General features: G+C 41.9%; 1 protein-coding gene across 2 annotated transcripts; it reads left to right on the top strand.

Moving 5' to 3' along the window:
• The first annotated feature begins 1,305 nt into the window (after positions 1 to 1,305).
• Positions 1,306 to 8,770, top strand: LOC148905290 (uncharacterized). Of its 2 annotated transcripts, XR_016121703.1 has the most exons (3): positions 1,306 to 1,458; positions 1,660 to 8,460; positions 8,662 to 8,770. XR_016121703.1 is itself a non-coding variant. In XM_089039953.1 (2 exons), the coding sequence occupies exon 2, from the start codon at positions 1,807 to 1,809 to the stop codon at positions 8,158 to 8,160; it is 6,354 nt and encodes a 2,117-aa protein (XP_088896079.1). In that variant the 5' UTR covers positions 1,306 to 1,458; positions 1,660 to 1,806; the 3' UTR covers positions 8,161 to 8,638. The 2 variants fall into 2 exon arrangements, 1 of the variants encoding a protein (XP_088896079.1); XM_089039953.1 differs by lacking the exon at positions 8,662 to 8,770 and having other exon boundaries at positions 1,660 to 8,638.
• The last annotated feature ends 2,469 nt before the right edge of the window (positions 8,771 to 11,239 follow it).

Below are 11,239 nucleotides of genomic sequence, written 5' to 3'. Positions count from 1 at the left end.
TAATAATTTCAGAGATAATAATTTCAGAGATAATAATTTCAGAGATAAAAATTTCAGAGATAATAATTTCAGAGATAATAATTTCAGAGATGATAATTTCAGAGATGATAATTTCAGAGATAATAATTTCAGAGATAATAATTTCAGAGATAATAATTTCAGAGATAATAATTTCAGAGATAATAATTTCAGAGATAATAATTTCAGAGATAATAATTTCAGAGATAACGATTTCACAGATAACGATTTCACAGATAACAGAATATTACGCTTCTTGGTAACTAACTAGCTTGTACAAAGGGAATAAATTATTTCGGAATCTCTCGGGACATTTATTAAACAACTCGTCCTCGCTTTGTTCTTAATGTTTCACTTTGAACTTTTGTAATCCCTTGTTCACGAGCTTGTTCAGCCCCTAATTATATCATATGAGCTATATTACCGAGTATCCACTGGCATCCACTCTAAACGAGTATAGTATTGTATGATCTAAATGCAGAACACCCGATAATATAGCTCCGATATGAATGACTTTCACTTACCAAAAAATAGGGGCTATAACGGAGTTCGTAATGCATACATCGATGATCTAGGAGACGAAGCAAAGACAAGACTTGATGTCATTGCATAATAAGTTTTAAATTATTATCTCTTGAAATTAGTATCTCTGAAATCGTTATCTCTGAAATTATTATCTCTGAAGTCTGAAGTCCCTTCTCGGCTTTCGTAGTCGTCCACCCAAATTCAATTTTTCGTTTGTGATGAAGGTCTAGTTGGTCGCGTGTGACTGGGAATCGCAGTAAACATAGAAGTGTTATGTTTGAACCCCAAAAGTTTCAGTCATTTTGAGGTAAGGATCTGGGTTGATGGATGTCATCATTTCGTGATTTCTTTATTGAATATCTCAGCAACAGAAAGAGATATCAAAAATAAATTAAAGGCTTTTCTTAATTGTATTTGTTAAGGACTTTGAAGGATTTTGGTGCTGTAGGCTTGATAGGCACTTGAGAAGAACAATTTTTAAAGCGATAAAGTAGTTGCTGTGACGATGATGAGCCCCTCTAGTCGTGCTTAAGTAGTGTTTAAAAAACGAGTAGGAGTGTTTTATCAGGTATAAAAGCACAAGGCGTAGCCGAGTGCTTTTATACCTGATAAAACACGATCTACGAGTTTTTTGAACTGCTTAAAACACTCATGAACAATTTATAAGATTTGGTTCAACTGGAGCCACCATACACGTCACGAACATGGATTTTTATACTTTGATAGAGATTTAACGTCACGGGCATGCGCAACCAGTGTTAATGATTTACCAGTGATTATGCTCGTATCACATAACCGTAATCGGATAGTTTGATTTGGGTGATAAGTTGATGTAGCGTGTCGAAGGAAAGTTAAACTAAGAAAGAAGCTCCTTAGAATATTAACTAATTTGCTATCCGGCCAAGTAGCACAGAGGTATGTAACTCATTATATTTAGTTCTCCTACAAGAAATTATCAATATTATTATTCAGCATAAACTTCCTATAGTTGGCTGAGCATTCATTTCTAAGTATCGCTAGACCACGTGTTGCATAATCATTCCCTAATCAAGCACATTTTTTCTATTTGTAAGCGGTTTTAACTAATACAGATATACCTTATTGTATTCTACCCAGTCTTTACGTGATTCTAATAAATGCAGTGATTGAATGATGGAATCTCAGTAAGTGATTTGCTGTTCTAACACGGCCGACCCGGGGAAACTCGAAAGATTGCCCCAGCCGTAACAGTAAAGACTCTGTGGCTACAGTGCATCTGAAGGTATGTCAAATTTTGATTTAAACACCGAGGAAATCGATGAAAACACGCAAAGAGAAAAGAAAATGACAGAGAAGGGCACAGCCTTTAAATTGGACTTGCTAGATCGTGATCGAATTACGGCCCAAAGAAATTGGCGCAAACAGTTTAATATAGTGAATGGATTGCTAGCAGACTCGGAGGATGTCAACCGGCTTCTTAGTGAAAGGGGTCTGTTGGAAGCAAAAATGGAGATTCTCGCCGGCGCGAATGAAAGGCTAGAAGAGGCTTTAGACGTAACAGAAAGACGCGTAGCGAGCGAGAAATTTGAGACGATCGACCAACAGCACTCTGACCTCCTAAAAGAAGTAAACAAAAGGTTAAGCGATTTAAAAAGGCTAAATGAAGACGAAAGATCTTCGATCTCGGGCTCATCTCGCAGCTCGAGATCAACTCGCTCTAGTAAATCCAGCAATTCCGCGTTTGCAAGAAAGGCCGAGATGGCTGGCATGATCGCGAGACTCGGCGCAGAGTTAAAATTTCAAGACTTAGAAGCACAAAGAGCCGACGCGCTAAGAAAACAAGAGGCTGAGATGACGAAGTTTCGAATTGCTAAGAATCTAGCGCTTGCGAAGGCCGAAATGAACGCGATTGCCAAGGTACAAGAAGCAGAGCTAGGATTAGTCGACGGCGCATTTGATTTGCCTAAAGAAGATGACACAGAGAAAGATTTAAACAAATATTTGAGTATGCAACTTGACTCCGTCAAAGAAGCCCCGCAACACGATCCTGTCATGCAATCTACGCATCATGCAGCTAACATATCAGAATCCCATATCCATGCAAAAGAATCTAAGTCGACTAAGTCGGAAAACCTTGGTTTCGAATCCAAATCTAAGTCAGAAAATCTTGATTTCGAGTCCAAGTATAAGACAGATCCAGAGCTAAAAAGTTATTCGAAATCTTCGAACTCGTCTGTAAATCCTTTCACCTCAACTCGCGTCATAGGCACACCATTTGACAACTATCCGTCAACACATTTGAACACACGGAACCCATTTGATCCACCAACGGATTTATTTGACGATGTCGACGCATCGCAGTTCGTGTCTTACCGAGAAACAAACGTGCATAGTAGTACACCAAGCTCGAATAATGATAACGCCCTCTGCAGATTGGCAGATTTGTTGTCCGAAAGACGCAACATAGATAGTCTTCCCCTTCCGGAACCGGAAATCTTCAGAGGCAGTATGTTCCATTATCCTAATTGGCTTAAATCCTTTGAGACTATAATAGAAAGCCGAATAGAAAGTCCAGCTCAACGGCTGTATTATCTTGGAAAATACACCGCGGGGGAAGCCAAAGAAGCGATTAGCGGTCTCCTATGTTTGGATAGCAAGGACGCGTACCTTCAGGCAAAGGGTATACTAGCATATCGGTACGGGAACCCCTTCCTTGTGGCTGACGCATACAGAAAGAAACTAAGTGATTGGCCGAAAATCCCTCCAAACGATGGAGTTAGTTTGCGGAAATTTTCCGATTTTTTATTCCATTGCTTGGCCGCAATGCAGAACGTTAAGTATCTAAAGGTGCTAAACGATCCGGAAGAAAACCAAAAAATGGCCAAGAAACTTCCAAGATACTTAGTAGATCGCTGGAGTCGAGAGGTAGATAGATGGATTAGCGGCGAACGAAGCGGCGTTTTGCTTCCCTTTGAAAGAGAGAATGAGATGGGATACCCACCATTCGCCGAGTTCTGCAATTTTATATCGCGCGAGGCAAGGATCGCATGCAATCCGGTAATCTCCAATAAAATCTTCAAAGAAGAAGAAAGTAAGAAAGAGGAAATAGCCAAACCTGTCAGAGTAGGAAGGATCTACAATCAGAGATCCCTCTTCACAGATTCCGCTGAAGTAAAGCGAGAAAATTCAGGATCCAAAAAGGACGACTCGAAGCAAGAAAGGTCAGTGCAGTGTGCGTCGTGCAAGGGACCACATAACCTAGACGACTGCAAGGCGTTCCTAAAGCTATCAGCTAAAGAGAGAGTAAGCTTCGTACGCGCGAAGGGACTCTGTCTCGGGTGCCTAAGATGGGGTCACATGCGAAAGGATTGCAGAAGGAGAGCAGTATGCAAGAGTTGCCACGGCTTCCATCCGACGTCTTTGCACGACGGTACGTTCGTTCCAAAGAAGGAATTGAAAGAGAACTCTGATCAAGAAATAGAGGTTAAGGAGGTTTCATCGAAATGTACGAAGATCAGTGACCAGAAACAAGACGACTGTGCCGCCCATTCCCTGATCGTTCCTGTATGGATACATCACAGCGACAATCCGTCCCAGGAAGTACTTGTATACGCTCTCTTAGACGACCAGTCAGACGGCTGTTTCATCAAGAATGACGTCGTTGAAAGAATGGCAGTGAAGGGAGTCCAAGTGAAGCTCAAATTGTCAACGGTACTTGCGGAACGTCTCATTGATTGTCAGAAGGTGAACGGTCTGGTGGTACGAGGCCTAAACGAAAGTGAGATCATCCCACTACCCGGAACGTATTCAAGAGAAATCATTCCAGCGAGAAGAGGACAGATTCCTCGACCAGAAACAGCTCGAAAGTGGCCACACCTGGAGCGTATAGCTGATCAACTGATGCCACACAGAAGCGACGTGGAAATCGGGTTGCTGATCGGTCTAAACTGCGCACGCGCAATCAAGCCAAGAGAAGTCATTCCGGGCAAGGACGATGAACCTTATGCGAAGAAGACTGCGCTAGGATGGGGAGTGATAGGCATAGTAGATCCTGACTGCAAGGATGTCCACGAGAAGTGCGGCTGCCATCGCATACTCGCCAGGGAGGTTGTAGGAGAGACCAAGAAACCACTTCACTTCTCCATGCGTACTCAAACAAAGGAAATAATGACACCATTTCAAGTTTCGAAGATGTTCGAACTTGACTTTGATGAATCACAAGACGAAGAGCGGACACTCTCTTACAATGACCGCAAGTTCATGCAAAGGATGAAAGATGGAATTAACCAAAGAGAGGATGGCCATTATGAAATTCCTCTACCCTTCAAAGATGATAGAATTAATCTGCCGAACAACAGAGAGTTAGCCGTAATCAGACTGATGAGGTTGAAAGGGAGGCTTGAAAAGGACGAAACCTACCGCAAGCATTACCAAGAATTCATGAAGGAGATGCTCAGTAAAGGTTATGCAGAAAAAGTTCCCCAGTCAAAGGAGAGCGGCGATGATGGTCAAGTGTGGTACATCCCGCATCACGGCGTCTATCACCCCCAGAAGAAGGATAAAATCAGAGTTGTCTTTGATGGCAGTGCGGAATACAAGGGCGAGTCACTCAACAGACATCTGCTTCAGGGACCGGACCTCACGAACAACCTCTCAGGAGTTCTGTGCCGATTCAGGAAAGAACCGGTAGCACTAATGTGTGACATCGAAGGAATGTTCCACCAAGTGAAGGTAAACGTCGAACATAGAAACTTTCTTAGGTTCCTTTGGTGGGAGGACGGTGATACGAACAATCCTTTGACAGAGTACAGGATGACAGTTCACCTTTTCGGAGCGGTCTCCTCACCTGGCTGTTCGAATTTTGCCTTGAAATCAACAGCCGACGACTACGAGATCGAGTTTGGCAAGGAAGCAGCAGAGTTCATTAGGAATGATTTCTATGTAGACGATGGGTTAAAGTCCGTTCCAACCATTGCGCAAGCCATCGCTCTTATTGGGAACACGAAGGCACTCTGCCAGAGGGGTGGCTTCAACCTGCACAAGTTCCTATCGAACAGTAAAGCAGTTATAGAATCAATCCCAATTGAGTCACGTGCGAAAGGTTTAAAGAATCTTGACATAACCAAGGACCTGTTGCCCATCGAGAGAGCCCTGGGAGTGCAATGGTGTATAGAGTCGGATCAGCTGCAGTTCAAGATCGAACTGAAGGACAGGCCATTGACGAGAAGAGGAATATTAGCAACGGTAAGCTCTATTTACGACCCCCTGGGCATGGTAGCTCCCTTTGTTCTTGTGGGCAAAAGGATACTCCAAGACCTTACCAGAGACAATGTTGGATGGGACGATAAAGTACCAGAGTCAATCAGACCTCGTTGGGAGAAGTGGAAAAGCGAGCTGCATCGCCTGGCCGAATTAAAGATTCCTAGATGCTACAAACCTGAAGGCTTTGGAGAGTGCAAGACCGTCGAGATACACAACTTCTCCGATGCAAGCACCAACGGCTATGGCCAGTGCTCCTACCTTAGAATGGTGAACGATCGTGACGAGATACATTGCGCCCTGGTAATGGCAAAGGCTAGAGTGACACCACTCAGACCTATAACAGTGCCTCGCCTAGAACTCACGGCAGCATTGGTATCCGCCAAGGTTAGCGGCTTTCTGAAGAAAGAGTTGAAATACGAAAAAATAGCAGAAGTGTTCTGGACGGACAGTAAAGTCGTTCTTGGTTATATATCCAACGATGCAAGGCGTTTTCACACGTTCGTGGCAAACCGCGTTCAGCAAATTCGTGAACGCGCCTCGCCTCACCAATGGAAGTACGTGGAAACAAGCATGAATCCGGCTGACGACGCTTCCAGAGGTCTTAGTGCTCAAGAGCTGATCGAGAGCAAACGATGGTGGAATGGCCCAAGCTTCCTTTGGCACCCAATCAAAGAGTCCCAGACTTTATCAGAAACCTTCACAGTTATCAACCACAGCGATCCAGAAGTGAAGAAAGTCACGGCCTTAGCAACGCACTCAAAAGAATACCCAACAATATTAGAGCGTGTCAAGTACTTTTCAGATTGGTATCGCGCCAAGAGAGCTATCGTGATATGCAAGAAATTTGTGCAGAAGCTAGCCTGGACGATAAACGCACGCAAGGAAAGGGTGGATCCCTATAAAAGTCGAAGAGACGGAACGTCAACAAGGGAAAGAGTTCAGTTCGATGTGCAAGACCTACAACAAGCGGAAACTCTGATCCTGAAGGCTGTCCAGAGCCAATCCTTTCCTGAAGAAATGAGAGCTCTAAAAGCCCTGGGACGTCCAGCAGAAAGGATTGTGAAATCTAGCTCTCTTCTCCGTCTGAGTCCGTTTCTTGACGAAAACCAGGTTCTCCGCGTTGGTGGCAGAATCGGATTGGCCGACCTTCCCTTCCAAGTGAAACATCCCGTTATCCTCCCAAAGAAATGTCACGTGACAGGTCTAGTAATCCGCCACTATCATCAGAGAGCCCACCAAGGCAAGGCAAGAACACTAGCAGACATACGCGCTGCTGGCTTGTGGATTATTGATGGAAGCTCAGCAGTGGGACACTACATCTCCAAATGCGTCGCATGTCGAAGGCTGAGAGGCGCCACTCAGAAACAGAAAATGAGTGATCTTCCTAAAGACAGACTGGAAGAAGCTCCACCTTTCACATACAGTGCGGTGGACTACTTTGGCCCCTGGTACATAAAGGAAGGAAGACGTGAGCTGAAAAGGTACGGAGTCCTATTCACCTGCATGGCCTCACGTGCGGTTCACATAGAAACAGCAGCATCGCTGACAACAGATTCCTTCATCAACGCCTACCGAAGGTTTACCGGACGGCGTGGACCAGTGCGCCAATTAAGATCGGATCAAGGAACGAACTTTGTGGGTGCTAGAAATGAGCTTGACGCAGCCATGAAGGAAATGGACCAAGATGCCATAAAGAGAGAGCTGATAAGGACCAATTGCGATTGGATACAGTTTAAGATGAATGTCCCGCACGCAAGCCACATGGGCGGCGTGTGGGAAAGGCAGATTCGCAGCGTGAGAAGCGTGCTAACAGCTCTGCTACAGACTCATGGAAAGCAACTCGATGATGAATCCTTGAGGACACTGATGATCGAAGCAGAAGCGATAGTAAACAGCCGCCCCCTCACTACCAACGGTCTCACAGAACCAGATTCCTTAGATGCATTAACGCCGAGTCACTTGCTGACCATGAAGACTACGATAGTAATGCCTCCACCGGGAGATTTCCAGAGGGCGGACCTATACTCAAGAAAAAGATGGCGCAGAGTCCAACACCTAACCAATGAGTTCTGGCAACGTTGGAGAAGATGTTACTTACAGTCTCTGCAAGAACGACAAAAGTGGTTGCGCCCCCGAAAGAATCTGTCAGTGGATGACATCGTCATACTGAAGGATGCGGACAACCCGAGATCTAAGTGGCAGCTCGCACGCATTGTACAGCCATATAAAGACGAAGACGGCTACGTCCGCAAAGTCAAGATTGCTGTCTCCTCTCCTCACCTCGATTCCTCAGGAAGAAGAACCGGCTCCAAGATGACATACTTAGAAAGGCCGATCCACAAGCTTGTTCTGCTCCTGAGAAGCGATGACAACTAATAAATGAGAGACCAGGGAGTCCCAGCCAAGGAGCCATATAACGTGAATATCCAAGTTGAACACTGAATATTGAACATTTTTTAGTAATATATATAGTTTGTTTTGTTTGGGGTAAATTGTAATCACAATTTAGGGGAGCCATGTTAATGATTTACCAGTGATTATGCTCGTATCACATAACCGTAATCGGATAGTTTGATTTGGGTGATAAGTTGATGTAGCGTGTCGAAGGAAAGTTAAACTAAGAAAGAAGCTCCTTAGAATATTAACTAATTTGCTATCCGGCCAAGTAGCACAGAGGTATGTAACTCATTATATTTAGTTCTCCTACAAGAAATTATCAATATTATTATTCAGCATAAACTTCCTATAGTTGGCTGAGCATTCATTTCTAAGTATCGCTAGACCACGTGTTGCATAATCATTCCCTAATCAAGCACATTTTTTCTATTCGTAAGCGGTTTTAACTAATACAGATATACCTTATTGTATTTTACCCAGTCTTTACGTGATTCTAATAAATGCAGTGATTGAATGATGGAATCTCAGTAAGTGATTTGCTGTTCTAACACGGCCGACCCGGGGAAACTCGAAAGATTGCCCCAGCCGTAACAACCAGATTCAATAGAAGCTCCCACACGTTGGATATTGCGTGCCAAGGCAAAGACAGGCACGTTAGTCAAATATAATTAGGGTTGACTATGACCTTGATGAAGCTCTATGTCTTCATCTAAACTTGGATGCATACTTCATCCCTGATGAAGTCATCCTCATAGTATTCGAGTGGTCTTTATATAAAATCACTTAAATACTAATGAAGAGGACTTTATCGGGTATAAAGGTTCATGCACGTGACGTGTATGGTGGCTCATGAATTATTAATGAGTGTTTTAAGTATTCATTACCTTATTGCATGAATTTTCCCGTCACTTTCATTTATTTTCGACAGACCAAAACAGATCAAGACTAGTCATTACAGCCAATATATTCAAGCCAACCAGGGATCGAACTAACTCGAATTTTATATAACTTTTGATATTAGTTCTACGATGGTAAATGATTATAATTACTTTTATGAAGCAGGAATATACAGGGGCGGATCCAGGGTTTTGCTCAAGGGGGGAGGGGGGGGGTTTGCTGCGCGCAAAGTTAAACTTAGATAAGACAAAAGTTAAAGTTTTTAACAATGTCGGAAAACGAATGCTCAAATATAAATTTTATTTTATTTTAATAAAAACAAACTTGAAAATGTAAAATCCTATAAGTATCTAGGTCTTCAATTCTGCTCCTTTGGGAATTTCACTACAGCTAAGGAGGAACTTTAAAAAAAGCTCTAAAAACTCTGTTCAAACTTCTTTTAAAAAGATATGGGCAGTCATTTCAGAAATGATATAAACCTTACTATTCGTGTTTTTGATTCTCTTGTTAAGCCAATATTGTTATGGAAGTGAGGTGTGGGGAGTACTTGAGATGGAAAAAAAACATAAATACTGATCCACTAGAATCAGTTCAATTAAAATTTTGTAAAATGTTACTGGGGGTAAAAAAAACCTCTAATAATGCATGCCGGTCAGAATTGGGGCTCTTCCCATTAAGAGCAAGTGCTAAATTAAGGGCAATTAATTTCTGGAGAAAATTTATGAATTGTGATAGCGAAATTACAAAGCTGTCATATCAAGTAATAAATGACTGCCTCACTGATAGTCATAACAAATCAGTCAATGTGGACTGAAAAAATAAAATCCATTCTCGATAGATTAGGCCTTGGATACTTAAGGCAGCATGATTGTTATGAAAAGACAGAAGATCGGTGGATATCTGTAACTCATTAAACAAAGAATCGAAGATCAGGAATTTCAAATTTGGCTTGACGACTTAATATAACGACGAAAGACGAAAAGATTCACGAAAAAATAAATTGAGAACGTATAGAAGAGTTTAAAACAGTCTATATAAGCAAGAAGAATACATGAAAGAGAAAATGAATGAAATGATTGAAACCTTTATTTAAAATATGTTCATACGGAGCCAATAAAATACGTTGTCTTGTCTTGCCTTGCCTTGCCTTGCCTTGCCTTGCCTTGCCTTGCCTTGCCTTGCCTTGCCTTGCCTTGCCTTGCCTTGCATATGTGAATATAGATATTATGCACATACATAAACATACGTATATACTCGTAACTTATTTGGATCTAAGTTGATGTGCAACTTTGTACAAAACGCCAAATAAAATATGTCTGTCTGTCTGTCTAAGAGGTCTTAAGGATGTTCATGGGCAAAAGATCCCATCGTCAGATTTTTTTAACATTTTGCACGATGAATGAACATCATACTAGAAGTAAAATAAGCGAATACAAAATGGGGGTCCCCGACTTCGTTTAGCCGTCAGAATACGTGGAAGCTCATCCTTTTTACGGTAAAAACACGCGAACAAGGAAAACATGAAAAGCTGTCAAACTTAAGTCATATTTCAGATTGAAAAAATAAGTCGTCTCCATTTTTCACGAAAGACTAGAAAATAACCAAATGACTAGTTGGCATGCATTTTAAATTTATGCTTAAATTTAGAAGTATATATGTATATGTATATATATATAAAACTATGACATGTTTCAGATATATACATATATATATATATATATATCCCCCTTTTTCCTATTGTCTTACCTGGATTTTCAAGGAAAGACAATAGGAAAAAGGGGGATACACATATATGTATATATATCGCTAAATTGTCAAAGTTTTAGGGATTTGGTATATATATATGTTATTTACCGGCCAGGAGGTCCGGATAGGGAAAAACTGTGCCCGAGGTCTTGAATATACGGACCGAGGCCGTTTTTCCCTATCCGGACCGACAATATAGGGCGGTAAATAACTTCTTTATTTTTTTCCCGTATTTTTATTTTTTATTTTTATTTTACTTGTTTTTGTAATCGTTTTGTTTCGTTGTTTAGCGGCAAAGGATACCGGACCGCGAGCGCGGGCAGATAATAGAGAGTTTTAGATTTACGTTCACGGCAAACGTGAAACGTCAGTTGACCAGTAAAAAATTCTTTTCAAATACTGAAAAAGAATCGCA

The sequence above is a fragment of the Actinia tenebrosa genome, unplaced genomic scaffold, assembly GCF_029948245.1.
Source record: "Actinia tenebrosa isolate PJP-AT-01 unplaced genomic scaffold, QUT_ActTen_1.0 PGA_scaffold7__59_contigs__length_16204524, whole genome shotgun sequence".
In the NCBI taxonomy this organism is placed as follows: Eukaryota; Metazoa; Cnidaria; class Anthozoa; order Actiniaria; family Actiniidae; genus Actinia; species Actinia tenebrosa.
Note: the sequence above shows the minus strand (reverse complement) of the source record. Positions and strands in the feature narration are given on the sequence as shown.

What these genes read in the sequence shown, in the direction of transcription:
- LOC148905290 (XM_089039953.1), top strand. Translation starts at nt 1,807, where the DNA reads ATGTCAAATTTTGATTTAAACACCGAGGAAATCGATGAAAACACGCAA.